This window comes from Rhinolophus hipposideros (genome assembly GCF_964194185.1).
Source record: "Rhinolophus hipposideros genome assembly, chromosome: 20".
In the NCBI taxonomy this organism is placed as follows: domain Eukaryota; kingdom Metazoa; phylum Chordata; class Mammalia; order Chiroptera; family Rhinolophidae; genus Rhinolophus; species Rhinolophus hipposideros.
In genome coordinates this window covers 22,499,007-22,513,521 of record NC_138066.1, presented here as the reverse complement: position 1 = coordinate 22,513,521, position 14,515 = coordinate 22,499,007, and the positions used below count along the sequence as shown (strand labels likewise).

General features: G+C 36.6%; 1 protein-coding gene across 10 annotated transcripts in view; it reads right to left on the bottom strand.

The window, feature by feature from the left end:
* Positions 1-14,515, bottom strand: part of ACACA (acetyl-CoA carboxylase alpha) — a 255,219-nt gene that overhangs the window by 161,385 nt on the left and 79,319 nt on the right. For all 10 annotated transcript variants that reach the window (XR_013991990.1, XM_081029227.1, XM_081029226.1 and 7 more), the window contains 5 exons: positions 10,137-10,246; positions 8,493-8,574; positions 7,608-7,706; positions 6,137-6,243; positions 3,423-3,533 (listed from right to left, as the gene is read on the bottom strand). Coding sequence is in view for 9 of the 10 variants with exons in the window: in XM_081029227.1 (XP_080885353.1) it covers positions 3,423-3,533; positions 6,137-6,243; positions 7,608-7,706; positions 8,493-8,574; positions 10,137-10,246 (509 nt within the window). In the remaining variant the exon portion in view is untranslated. The remainder of the gene's footprint in view (positions 1-3,422; positions 3,534-6,136; positions 6,244-7,607; positions 7,707-8,492; positions 8,575-10,136; positions 10,247-14,515) is intronic.

Genomic DNA, 14,515 nt, shown 5'->3' with positions numbered 1-14,515 from the left:
GTATATCCACAACTTTTCTGCACAGACTTCTCTATACTTTGGAAATCTTATGCCACTATGGAACAACACCCTGAAGATTTTCAGAAGCCCTCCCTGCCTTTTCTCTAGCTGAGAGGAAAATCTACCAGGTACTGTCTTAAATATTTCTGAGGTCAAAGGTCATGACTTGACCTTTACCCTAAGTCATTTTTTACTTTGAGAATCTTGTGCCAGCTGGGGAGACTGGGAATGAGAAAGAGTTCTATTTTCAAATTCAACAGGTTTGAAACACCTTCTTTAGCTCTTCTCTCTTTTATAGTTCCTTAGCATAAGCAACCAGAGCAGTCAACAGTTCCTTTCAACACTTTGTCTAGAGAGCTCCTTAACTAGGTCCAGAAGTTCATTAAATACATCCTCTGTCTTCCAGGTTACCTCAGGCAATTGTTCCATCATTACAGAACATGGGTTACCTTTTTATCAGACTCTAATAACAATTATTAGAGTTACCACCTTTCTAGCCTTCACTAACAGTGTATTCACCATTCCTCCTCTCTTCATCAACAACCTTCTCACCACTTTTCCAGCCTCTACCTTCGAGCCAGTCTCAAAGCCAATGCCACATATTTTACTTTTTTTATTGTTATGACTGTATCACACATTTAGGTATCAATTTCTATATCAGTTATCCATTAATGCCTAACAAACCACCCAAATTTTAGTGAATTAACCACTGACCATTTTATTTGCTCACAGCAATTTGAGCTGGGCACAGTTGGGCAATTCTTCTGCTGATCTTGGCCTTGAGCCACTCATGCAGCTGTAGTCACCTGGCAACTTGACTGAGGTTGGATATTCTAATATGGCCTCACTTACATGTCTCAAATGTGGTGTTAACTGTCAGCAAATAGATCTGGGGAGCCTCAGGTGGAACAACTCATCTCCGTTTCATGTGGCCTCTCTTTCTCCAGAAGGCTTAGACTGGGCTCCTCACATGGCAGTCTGAGGCTCATTTCCAAGAGGGCAATGGCAGAAACTACAAGACCATTTGAGGTGTAGGCTTCAGGACCTTACACCATTTCTGCCATTTTTCTGTGGCAGAAAAATTCAAAGGTTGTAAAGGGATGTGTATATATGGAGGAGAGCAGTTATTATGGTCTTCGTTGCAAACAATCTCTCACATGCTCTTTTCCGTATTTTTTATCCTTTTGTTTTTTCATGCTTCAGTCTGAATTTTCTTCTGATCTATCTTCCAGTCACTAATTCTCTCTTCAACTTCATTTATATGCTGTCGAACTCCTCTATTGACTTCTTAATTTCAGTTATTGCATTTTCAGTTCTAGATTTCTCATTTGTTTTTTCTTTATGGTTTCCAGTTTTCTGTCAAAATTCTCAGTCTTATCTTTAATTTCCTTGAATTAATTTAGTATTGTTAAAGTTCTTGTCTGATAGATCCATTATCTAAACCCTCTGTGGGTCTGTTTCTACTGACTTATTTTTCTTGATTTTCAATCATGTAATTTAATATGCTGCTTATTCTTAACTGGCTGCTTGATATTGCATTTGAAAAATTAACAGAAATAATTTGAAGTTCTGGATGTGATCTTTCTCTGGAGAGAATTGATATTTGCTTCCTGCTGGTGGCTAGGGACACTAGCAATCCTAGAACACCTTGCTTGAATCAAGGGTTGAGTGTTTTGAAGCTGAGATTTAGTCCCTGTGGGTGCTGGTCTATTTCTAATTCATTCTTGCTCCTAAGGTATAGTCCCTTCGAGATCCAAAACTAAAATGTGGGAGGTTTCCTAGGGCACTCTACTCAGCAAGCCCTAAAGTCTAAGTTTTGTCCTTTTATTATTGTAAGATTGTTGAAAACTCTAGTCAGTTTCTCAACTGCTTCTTCTGAAACTAGAAGATATCTCCAGGGAAAATGTGGCCTCAAATGGCAGGCTCACCTCTTTGGGTTTCCTTCTTTTTCTATACTTAGCCCATAATTCTTCATTGCCTTAAAAGGTCTCTAATGCCTTACAACAGATTTTTTTTTAAAAAATTTGGTCCAGCTTTTCTAGTTTGTTGTCAATTGGAGGACTGATTTGAGTTATTTACTTAATCGCTATTGGAACTTAATGACTTTCAAGTAAAACTTTCTAATTTTACTATTCTAGTTTCTTCAACTATTTGATTTCATAGTATTAAGTAGTTTTGAAATATCTACAGGAGTCAACATTTAAAAAAATTAACATGCTTTTTCTTTTCCTTCTAAGAGCAAAAGTCCTTTTCTTTAGACCCCATAAGGCACAGAAATATAATACCTATGAAATTAGAATTATTATAGAAGGAATGTAAAGAAAAAAACAGGTAATATTCAAATTCTGACATTCAAAATAGAATAATGTAGCAAAACAATACCTTTATCATATTCTTTATCTAGTATATCAAATCATGGAAGACCCAGCAGACTTTTCTCTTAGCTCATGACAATGGAGCAAGAAGTTTGCTGCTGAATGATTTACACACACACACACACACACACACACACCCTACACACACACACACACCCCACACACACACACACCCTACACACACACACACCTACACACACACACCTACACACACACACACACACATACATACACACACACGAGGGCAAATAAAAAGTGACCAGGGATATTAGTAAAAGATTGTACAAACTAAAAGATGCTGGGTAAAAGAAGAAAAAGTATAAAGCTTGGAAAGTGAAAAGGCCAGAATGTGTCCCGATTTTCCTTTTTCTGACTCATCTTTTTCTGGGTATTGGTAGGAGAAAAAAGAATGAGTCAAGTATGTGAAGGTAACTCTAAGGGCAAGGAAAAAGATTCTCTAAGATTCTGAAAAAAGATCATTTCTTTGGCCTCCACAAACTACCTGTAGTATGGCCATGTCAATTTGGCCACAAGTAAGATGGGTAGGCAGAGAAAGACCTATGCTTAGCTTTCCTGAGGTTCCCTCAGTTCTCACTGAGGGAATGGGCCTGCCATAGGGTTCCTGTGCCAGGGTGTGGTGGCCATGCAGCACAGGTTAGGGTGTAGCTTGCTGGGCCAGCAGGGTAGATAAAACACATGGCAGAAACTCAGGAGCCTGCAGCCAATTTGAACTGAAGTGAGGTAAAGTCAATCAGAGAATCTGGGCCTGACGAAGCCAAAAGCATCCATATCAGGAGTTAACTATACCACCTACTTTATCTATAATGCCAGCAAAAGAGGGGTGCAAAAGTATAGAAAGGCATTGGCTTTACCTTGTTACTATCAGGTCCTAGGAGCCACCATATAGGGAAGAGCTTTCCGAGAAACTGAGGACTTTTACTCATATATAAGAGAGAATAACTCTGTTTTCTGGACATCCAAATTATAGTGTTAAATCATGTATCACTGATACATATGTTAATTCAAACAAAGACAGCTATACTCTACCTGTCTGAAGAGGTTAGGGAAGTCATCCGCATTGTTGACTTTTCGGATTCCCTTTCCTCCTCCTCCTTCTGAGGCTTTGATCATTACTGGATATCCAACTTCCTCTGCTGCCTTCAAGAAGAAAGAGAAAATGGAAGAGTGCTATTAGTAAGGAGGGAGAAAATTGGCATTTTCTCCCTTTAAGAATGCTCTCATGTGCTAGGCCTATTTGTAACAAAATAGAAGGATCTTGAAGATGTAATAAGTGAAAGAAGTAATAGAACAATATTTGTAGTGTTAGGGTGAACCAAAAAAAATTGCTTTTATGTTTATGTATGGTCACATACATATTCATACACCCAGATATGTAGATGCAAAAAAATAAGTCTACAACATATATCAGTGGCGATTTATAAAAGAAAGATGGGTGGATATAAACTTTCACTTTATACTGTACATATTTCTGTATAATTGGAGTTTCTTATATATATATTCAGGTATTCATGCATTACCCATAATTTTTATTTTAAAAAAAGACATAAATAGTTCTCTTAATATATGCTGATGGTCTCAATAAAGCATCTGACAACATATAAGTAAGACTCAACATATCAGAACTCTCACATACCCAGAAATTTTTCCTCAAAAATTTCTCAACCTTTTATAAGAAATGAAAATGAGAAGATATCAAAATCTTTATAAAATTAGTCAGAAAACTAATTTTCAACACATGCTCTAAATGTGCTTTTTCACATTATAGTATTTTATAATGATCAGGTGATTTTCCTAAAACTTTTTGAAAAATTAATCATATAACCATTAAGTAGAGAGCTGGCTAAATGAAGATACACCCAGATAGTTAGAATACTATGCAATTATTAAAAGGAATGAGGTGATTTTTACATGTAATGATATGGAAGATGTCCAAACTGTATTATTAAGGCAAAAAGTAAACAAAAGTTTAAAATAACCAAGTCATTCCTTCATCAAAACATTCCAGTCTTTTAAGTCTTACATTATAGCAGAATCTAAAAATATGTGTCACCAGAAAAAGACCATTTCAAATTTTAATTTGTGTCAGTAGATTAAACGTGACAATCTTTCAATCATAGCCTCATCTCTTCTAAAATTCTCTTAACTCTATTCATTTCTGTTCTTATAGACAGTTAGCATGATGAACTCACTCACTGGGTTATAAGTGACCAAAGAGACAGCCACCAATGTAGAAAAGAGACAAAGCAAATAGAGTAGCCCACATGATGTCAATAAGTAAGAAGGCAGATCTTTTAAAAATATATGAAGGCTTTAGGCACAGGTCATCCATTTAAAATATTTTAGAAGAATTTTAATACCCTGAGGAAAATGATTATATATAAGTAAAAAAAAAATGAGGATTACTAAACAACATATATAGTAAGACCCTAATTTTATAATTATCATAATAATTACGGGAATCTATTAATAAAGATTATCATTACATAAAACTATGAATCAAAAATGGCTGGAAGAAAATATATATGAGTATGTTCAGGGGATTTATCTCTGGTTAGTAGGTTTAGGGGTGGTTTTATCATCTCTTTTCTGGCTTTCCAAATTTTCTACCAGATAATTCTGTTTATAATTATAAACAGGAAAAAAAGGAATTTTAATTGATAAGCAAAACTGCTAGGCTTCTACTCTTTTGCAAATTACAGCAAATAGAATACAGCATTTGCAATTTAATTAGAAATATTTATTCTTATTAGGGAAATTATAGGATACTTAATTTAAAATGTAAACAATACAGTAAAATTAGTTAAGCATTCAGTGTTCCTCTTGAGTTTATAACATACATGTCAAACACAGATAGTGTGTTTTTCTAAAATAGCCTCTTTCATCATCTACCTGCATGCATGCATACCTGACATTTCCAACTAATGAAAAAGTGAAAGGAGAATAAACTGGAGAGAACTATAAAAGGAAAGATTAAATTGAAGAAAGGATCTCCTTTTTCTTGGATTCATGTTTCTACATGAATGGACAATAATTATAAAGTAACACTTTCAGCCTCTCTCAGTTCCCCCCCTCACACCTCCCCAAGGGAAAACAAGTAAATTATGTGACTGGTCAGTTTGAAAGGAAGAACTGAGCACACATAGCTCAGCCTCTCTCTCCTTTGGGATCAGCCCCCTGCATAGAACATACGCTCTTTGTCAGCTTTCAGCCATACAACAAGCTGAAGGGTAAAAGCTGTGTCTCTGTAGAGGGAAGTCTGTGGTTATTGGGCACCAGTAACCAGTGAGTGAGACTGTTTAACTGACATTGGGGTTACAAATCTGATTGATGCTACACACTTCAGCCATTTTCACCAATCTCTCTCTCTATTCATAACAAAGTTGACGTTTTGATCTCTATCTGCCCGGCTTCTTGGTTCTGAACTCAAGCAGGGGAAAAAGTGTATTGTTTGTTGACCCTTCCCTCCCAAACACACACATTAACAGGTTGTGGAGAGGAGAAACAGCATCTCCTTAAAGCTCTGATTTAACCACCTACGAAATGTTCTTTCCAAGTGAGAAGCTTTCTTCAAAACAAATTTAAATTATTTTTGTCATGTCTTCACTCCATAAACTACACTTCCTGGTCTTACAACCCTAAACCCATCATGGGTATATATCATGAACTAGGCTCCAAATCGTTATATTTCTGACTATAATTGGTCAGTTGAAAGACATCATTCCCTAGGGTTAATAACCTACCTTTAGCCCATCATCCACATCCTTCACATAACCTTTTTCATATAGTTCCTGGGGAACACTTAAGATATGTTTTGAAAAATCGTTTTCCTGCCAGTCCACACGAAGACCTGCAAGAGATTAACAGTGACTTAAAAGCAACTATAAGAGCTTCTGTTCTCATCAATTTTCTACCACACCTTCTTTAAAATGCTCTCATATTTATCCAAAATTAAGAATAGATAGGAGAAAAAAGGATGCCATAAAAACAAGTCCTTGGGGTTAACAGTATTTACCTATAGCAGGACCTGGCAACTTGGGTTTCCAGTGTAAGCAGGACCTTACACTGGAAAAATCAAAGAGAGCTAACAGGCAGCAACTTATAAAAATGCAAGGATATACAAGACTAAAAAAAAAAACAACCATGTCAGACTTCTCACAGCAACTCAGCAGGCAAAATACCTTCGATTTGTGTGTTCAGGCCTGCTCCAGGGCCAGAGGTCTAGGAAATAATTCAATCTTTATGAGCCCTTAGAAATGGAAATGGCAGTTTTATTGGCCTCAGCAGAGTCATGATTCCATGTTCTCTGAATGTCCCTGTACTCAGCCACAAGGGGAATGCTATAGCCTCTCCATTCAAACAAGAACAAATTCAACCTTTCATTTTAAACTGTTTGACCCAGCAGGTCTGGAGAGGATATTGTAGTCCCCCTGGAGAGCTAGAGTAACAAGAGTTCAAATCTGTTCAGCTTCAAGACAATGGTCATTCCCATTTGGTTTTAAGTGTATGTCTGCTCCCTGTGCTCGGGTACTAAAACAAGGCAAGTTCATATTGTTATCAGCTATAATTCACATGGTACTCTTTGAGGGACTTGCCAAGAATAAATCATTCTCAGAAAAATTTTATCCTTCTGCATGCCTGGATCAAAGATTGACTATTGATCTAATTTTCTATATCAATGGCAAGTAAATGAGAGGTTGAATGGTATTAAACAGGCAAAACAAATCATCAATACATCAATACAAAGCAGATCATCAATACAATACAACAAATCATCAGAAAAACACTGGCAGGCAAACATTTTAGCAGATGGGTTTTAGGTTTTCTCAGTGATCCAAGGCACTTCCCAGGCAGGTTCAAGGCCTTAATTCTGCCTAGCAAGTCCAACTCTGAGAAAGATTCTAGCCCACCCAGAGTAGATACGAATCCCTAGAACCATATTAGTTTTCCCAGAGTTTCTCCAAATTAAGTCCCAAGATCACTTAAATCAGAGTTTAGTATCTGTGTAGCTGGTACTAAAGGTATATTCCTACGACATAAAATCACAGATGTATTAATTAAGCCTAGAGATAAAAGATACCAGGAATCAACCTGGATTCTATTTCTTTTCAAGTATCCCAATATTTTAAACAAATTTAAGCCCCAAGCCACAGTCGCAAAGATCCTACCGAACTTTTCCGTACTTCAAGACACAAACAAGAAATAGTTTCTTACCACTGCCATTCCAGGGAAGAGTTGGGATACCTGCAGTTTGAGCCACTATGGAAGATGCAATCTTATCTCCCAAAGCCCACATGGCCTGGCTTGGTGGACCTAAAAATAAAACAAGAACACTGATTATAACATTCTGGCCTCATTTGTGTCACATATATTTTGTCTTCTATATAATTATTTTTGTATTTGTCTTGTCTCTCCTACGTCACATGTCATGGAGATCATAAACTTGATTATGGGGACTAGTATGTTTTGACTCGTCTTTGTACCCTTCACAGAACCTAACATAGTAAGCTTTCAGTACACAGTGAGAGTTCAATATGTATAAATATATACTAAATAAATTCCTGACCAATCTAACTCTGATTTTATCGTCATAGGACCGTTGAGTGGTTAATGAAATAATATACATATATATAATTAGTATAGTTCCTGTACATTGTAGCTGCTGTGCTACAATCATTCCAAGAATAGGAAGAGAAAGACATCAGGTGATAAATTTGAAGGGTAATACTGAGCAAACAAAAAAGAAAGAAATGTAAGGAGGGAAAGAAAGTTTCTTTTTAAAGTGTCTTTCAAAAACCTATTCTCTCCAGCAATCCAGATAAACCCTTTTTAAATATCTAGTAGATTCCTGTATTTAACCTTTCCTGTTTGGCCAGTTTACAAACCCTCCAGACTCTACCCTATGTCCCCATTCCGTCCCAGCTCCAAACCAGGAAAAGGCCTTCCTCTGACAGTTGCTGATTGATAAAAAATAAGAGAATATTAAACAGAAGAAAAGCATGATGAAAAATAAGAGAACATTAAACGTGGATGTAGAATGAAGTATGGGCAAAACTGACAGAAAGAAAAAGACAACAACAGTATGTTCGAAAGACTTACCCATGAAAGCGATGCCATTTTTCAAAAGCAGTTCTGGGAGCTTGGGATTCTCAGAAGCATGACCCCAGCCAGCCCACACTGCCTGCAAGGGAACAAACACAATATGGTTCATTCATAAAATTCATGTTAAAAACAGTACATGATAAACTGTATTATTCTCTACCAAGACTGGCCCTATTCCATGAGATACAATAGCTCCACAGCAGCCTAATACTTAACTCAGCTTCTATGCTTGATTCTTGGCGAACTTTTTATAGAACAATATGCAATAGTCTATTGTGGCAAAACCTGTGAAGAGGTCAAAACTAAGTTGAAATTGATATTAAGATCCAGCTAGTCTTGTTGCTCTTTAGGAAACTCAATTCACAGCCTTGCAACTAGACTCTATAGAGCCTTTTCTAGAAATATTGGTTTTCTTTCACAGATTCAGTTACTTTCGCCACCCACCTCCACCTTTATATCTAGTGGTTATACCACCATACAAATCTCAAGCTTTGTTCTCTTTGGGCTTTAAGATACTTACCCTAAACTTCTTAACACAAGTGATAAGGAAGAAATGACCTACTTGTACACCACCCTATTCTGGGCTAAGAATATTCCATTGGAAATAAGCAACTTTTCCTGACTCGGGAAGGTTTGAAGGTGAAATGGATAGAATAAATAATCTCTGAAAAAACCCTTACAAACTTCCTGTTTGTATTATGTTTACATTATTATGACTAATTGCATTGTTTCTATTATATCTGTCCTTTCCCTGTCTGTTATATAACATATAAAGGCATTTATCAATTCTCAACAGGATGCTTTCTATAAAATTAAAAGTTCTCTGGATATTCCCTTGTGCATAACTGTAAAATGGCTAAATTTGTTTTTTTTTTTTTTTTTATCCCTGTGACCACTTGGAGATTTTATTTGTGTTTATTAAAACTGTGAAGCATTGTAATCCATTAGATGCAATAGGTTTTATTGGCAAGTGTAAATATTAGTTCATATGTGAACTATAGTGCTGAATTTGAATATCTTTAAAGTGAAAACTTTTCTTTTAAAAAAATTTTTCATTTACAGTTGATATACAATATTATATTAGTTTCAGGTATATAACACAGCGATGAGACATTTATATAGTTTACGAAGTTATCACCCTGATAAATTTAGTACCCAACGGACACCACGCATAGCTATTACAATATTATTGACTATATTCCCTATGTTGTACCTTACATTCTTGTGACTATTTTTATAATTGGCAATTTGTACATCTTAATCTCTTCTCTTTTCTCACCCATCCTCCCAACCCCCTCCCATCTGGCAATTATCAGAATGGTCTCTGAATCTATGAATTTGTTTCTGTTTTATTTTGTGTTTTAGTTTCCATACATAAGTGAAATCATATGGCATTTGTTTTTCTCTATCTGACTTATTTCACTTCGCGTAATACCCTCTAGGTCCATCCATATTGTCGCAAATAGCGAGATGTCATTCTTTTCTATGGATGAGTAATATTCCATTGTATATATGTACCACCTTGTCTTTTTCCATTGGTCTACTGATGGACACTTAAGTTGCTTCCATATCTTGGCTATTGTAAATAATTCATTATGAACATATAAATTTGGTTTTAAAGGACACATTGGCAACCCTTACTTGTACTGGGATCCTTTTAGCAATATCAACAATTAATTCCACATTTGCATAGTTGTTGTTGTTTGGTCCTCCTGGCACTGGCACATAGTGATCTGCCATCTTAATGTACTCTGAAAATAAAAGCAAATTAATAGAGAACACAGGCTTTATTTTCTGAAATATAACAGCAGAGCAAAACTATGTAAAGGACAAGTACCACCCTAGGTAACCACAAACTGCATCAATCAGATAATTTCTAGGACCATCTATGTGGAAGCTCTGACTTTATTAAGTCACCGGTACGAATATGCACTAATTTAATACTTAGGAAGCTCTAATACTAAAGCAGCAGTTCTCAAACATTTCACAATGTGACCTTTCTAAAGAGTCTTTAGATCCCTATATCAGAAATAATGTGTTTGTCATTTAGAGGCCCATGTACAATTATTCTATTCTGGGAAAAAGTTCTAGTCCTGACACCCTTTATCTTTAACTTGCACTGTACTCTGAGAAAGTGCTTTTCTTGATGTAGAGCTAGGACAGAATGGGGACAGAGGGTAGAGTCTGGAGGGTTTGTAGACCGGCCAAACAGGAAAGGTTAGATACAGGAAGCTACTAGATGTTTGAAAAGGGTTTGTCTGGATTGTTGGAGATAACAGACTTTAGAAAGATACTTCTAAAAGATGCTTTCTTTGCCTCCTTACATTTCTTTCTTTTCTTCAGTTTTTGCTCAGTATTCCCATTCAAATTTATCACCTAATGTCTCTCTCTTCCTATTCCTGCAATGATTGTAGCAGAGCAGCTATAATGTACAGGAACTATTCTAATAGGTTTTATATACATATATACATATGTATATATACACACATACAGATGTATATGTATACATATATGTAAGTATACATATATAATTTTATTTAATGTTCAACATTCCTACATATGATAGGTATTATTAGCACCCAGTTTATAGGAAATTATGGCTTGGAGCAGTTAATTAACTTGCTCAAGATCCATCTACACTAAATTTAATTCAATACCACTGGTACTGTAATCCTTGCTAGAGTTCTAATTTTTTTTCAATTACAGTTGACATTCAATATTATTTTATATTAGTTTTAGGTGTACAGCATAGTAGTTAGCTATTTATATAATTTACAAAGTGGTACCCCTGATAAGTCTAGTACCTACCTGGCACCATACACATTTATTACAATATTATTGACTATATTCCCTATGCTGTACTTTACATCCCCACAACAATTTTGCAACTACCAACTTGTACTTCTTAATCCCTTCACCTTTTTCACCCAGCTCTCCAGCCCCCTCCCATCTGGCAACAATCAGTTTGTTCTCGGTATCTATGAGTCTGTTTCCGTTTTGTTTGTTTATTTTGTTCTTTAGTTTCCAAACATAAGTGAAATCATATAGTATCTGTCTTTCTCTGCCTGACTTATTTCACTTAGCATAATATCCTCTAGGTCCATCCATGTCGTTGCAAATGGTAAGATGTCATTTCTTTTTATGGAAGAGTAATACTCCATTGTATAAATTTACAATTTCTTTATCCAATTGTCCATTGATGGGCACTTAGGTTGTTTCCATACCTTGGCTATTGTAAATAATACGTCAATGAACACAGGCATTCAGGTATCTTTTCAAATTAGTGTTTTTAATTTCTTCAGATAAATACCCAAAAGTGGGAATCACTGGGTCATATGGTGGTTCTTTTTCTATTTTTTTGAGGAAACCCCATACTGTTTTCCATAGTTGAGTGCACTAATTTGCAATCCCACCAACAGTGCACTAGGGTTTCCTTTTCTCCACATCCTCACCAATATTTGTTGTTTGTTGATTCATTGATGATAGCCATTCTGACAGGCATGAGGTGATATCTCACTGTGGTTTTAATTTGCATTTCTCTGATGATCGGTGACATTGAGCATTTTTTCATATATCAGTTGGTCATCTGTATGTCCTCTTTGGTGAAAAGCCTATTCAGGTCCTCTACCCATTTTTAAATTGGATTGTTTGTTTTTCTGGTGTTAAGTTGTAGGAGTTCTTTATAAGTTTTGGATATTAACCCCTTATTAGATGTATCATGCATGAAAATTTTCTCCCATTCAGTATCTTGTCGTTTCATGTTGTTGATGTTTTCTTTTACTATGCAAAACCATTTTAGTTTGATGTACTCCCACTTGTTTATTTTTTTCTTTTGTTTCTCTTGCCCAAGGAGGTATATCATAAAAAATATTACTACGAGCAATGTCAGAGAGCTTACTATGTTTTCTTCTAGGAGTTTTATGGCTTGGGGTCTTACATTTAAATCTTTAATCCATATTGAGTTTATTTTTGTATATGGTGTAAGAAGGTGGTCTAGTTCCTTCCTCCCTCCCTCCCTCCCTCCCTCCCTCCCTTCCTTCCTTCCTTCCTTCCTTCCTCCCGCATGTATCTGTCCAGTTTTCCCAGCACCATTTATTGAATAGCCTGTCATTACCCCATTTGTATATACTTGCCTCCTTTGTCATAGATTAACCAAAGAGGCGTAGGTTTATTTCTGGGCTCTCTATTCTGTTCCATTGATCTGTGTGCTTGTTTTTATGCCAGTACCATGCTGTTTTGATTGCTATGTCCTTGTCGTAAAGTTTGGTATCAGCTATCGTGATACCACCCACTTTGTTCTTCTTTCTCAACATTGCTGTGGCTATTCCGGGGTCTTTTGTGGTTCCATATAAATTTTAGGATTATTTGTTCTTCTATTTGTTCTTGTGAAAAATGCCACTGGTATTTTGCTAGGGATTGCATTGAATCAATAGATTGCTTTGAGTAGTATGGACATTTTAACAATGTTAATTCTTCCTATCCATGAACACAGTGTATGCTTCCATTTATTTGTATCTTCTTCAATTACTTTCTTCAATGTCTTATAATTTTCTGAGAAGAGGACTTTTACCACCATTTATATTTAAAGTACTTAAAGTAATTGATAGGTATGTAGTTACTGCCATTTTATTATTCGTATTTATGTTCTTCCTTCCATTCCCCCTTTTCCTTAAAGAAGTCCTTTTAACATTTCTTGTAATACTGGTTTGGTAATGATGAACTCCTTTAGCATTTTCTTGACTAAGAAACTCTATATCTCCTTCAATTTTAAATGATAGCGTTGCTGGGTAATAGTCGTAGCTGTAGGTCCTTACTTTTCATCACTTTGAATATTTCATGCCAATCTCTTCTGGTCTGCAAAGTATCTGTTGAGAAATCAGCTGACGGCCTAATGGGAGCACCCTTGTACATAACTACCTACCTTTCTCTTGCTGCTTTTAAGATTCTCCTTTGTCTTTAACTTTTGGCATTTTAATTATGGTGTGTCTTGGTGTGGGCCTCTTTGGACTCATCTTGTTTGGGACTCTCTACACTCTCTGAACTTGTATGTCTAATTCTTTTGCAAGGTTAGGAAAGTTTTCAGTCATTATTTCTTCAAATAGATTTTCAATCCCTTGCTCTCTCTTCTCCTGGTACCCCAAAAATGTGAATGTTGTTATGCTTGATGTTGTCCCAGAGGTCCCTTAAACTATCTTCATTTTTTTTAGATTCCTTTTATTTTTCCTGTTTTGATTGACTGTTTTCAGCTACCTTGTCTTCCAAATTGCTGATCTGATTGTCTGTTTCATCTAATCTGCTGTTGATTCCTTCTAGTGTACTCTTCAACTCACTTATTGTATTCGTCATTCTGCCTGGTTCTTTATGGATTCTATGTCCTTTTTAACACTTACTATCTTTTTATTGAAGTTGTCCCTAAGTTCCCTGAACATCCTTATAACCAGTGTTTAGAACTCTGTATCCGGTAGATTGCTTGCCTCTACTTCATTTAGTTCTCTTTCTGGTGTTTTCTTCTGTTCTTTCATTTTGGACATGTTCGTCTCCTCATTTGGCTGCCTCTCTGTATTTGTTTCTCTATATTACATAGATCTGCTACATTTTCCAGTCTTGGCAGGGTGGCCTTATATAGTAGATGTCCTGTGTGGCCCAGTGGCAGTGTCCCTAACCACCTGAGCTGGGTGCTCCAGGCGTGTCCCTTGTGTGGGTTGTGTACCCTCCTGTTGTGGTTGAGCCTTGATTGCTGTTGGCAAGTTAGTGAGTGGGACTGACCCTCAGGTTGACTGGCTGTGTGGATTAGCCATGACCACAGCTGCTATGTGGGGGCTGACCCACAGAGCGGGATTCACCCCAGTGGGCTATAGTGCCTGCCAAGATGACCCTTTGGGTGTGCCATTTGTGGGTCTAACTGGGTGGTGCTCTGCTGTGGTCTGAAGCTGACCACTAGGTATGTTATTCTGGGGCCTCTTGTGAGGGGCAGTGGTGCAGGCCAAGGTCAGCCACTACCTCTGACCTGCCCAGGACTA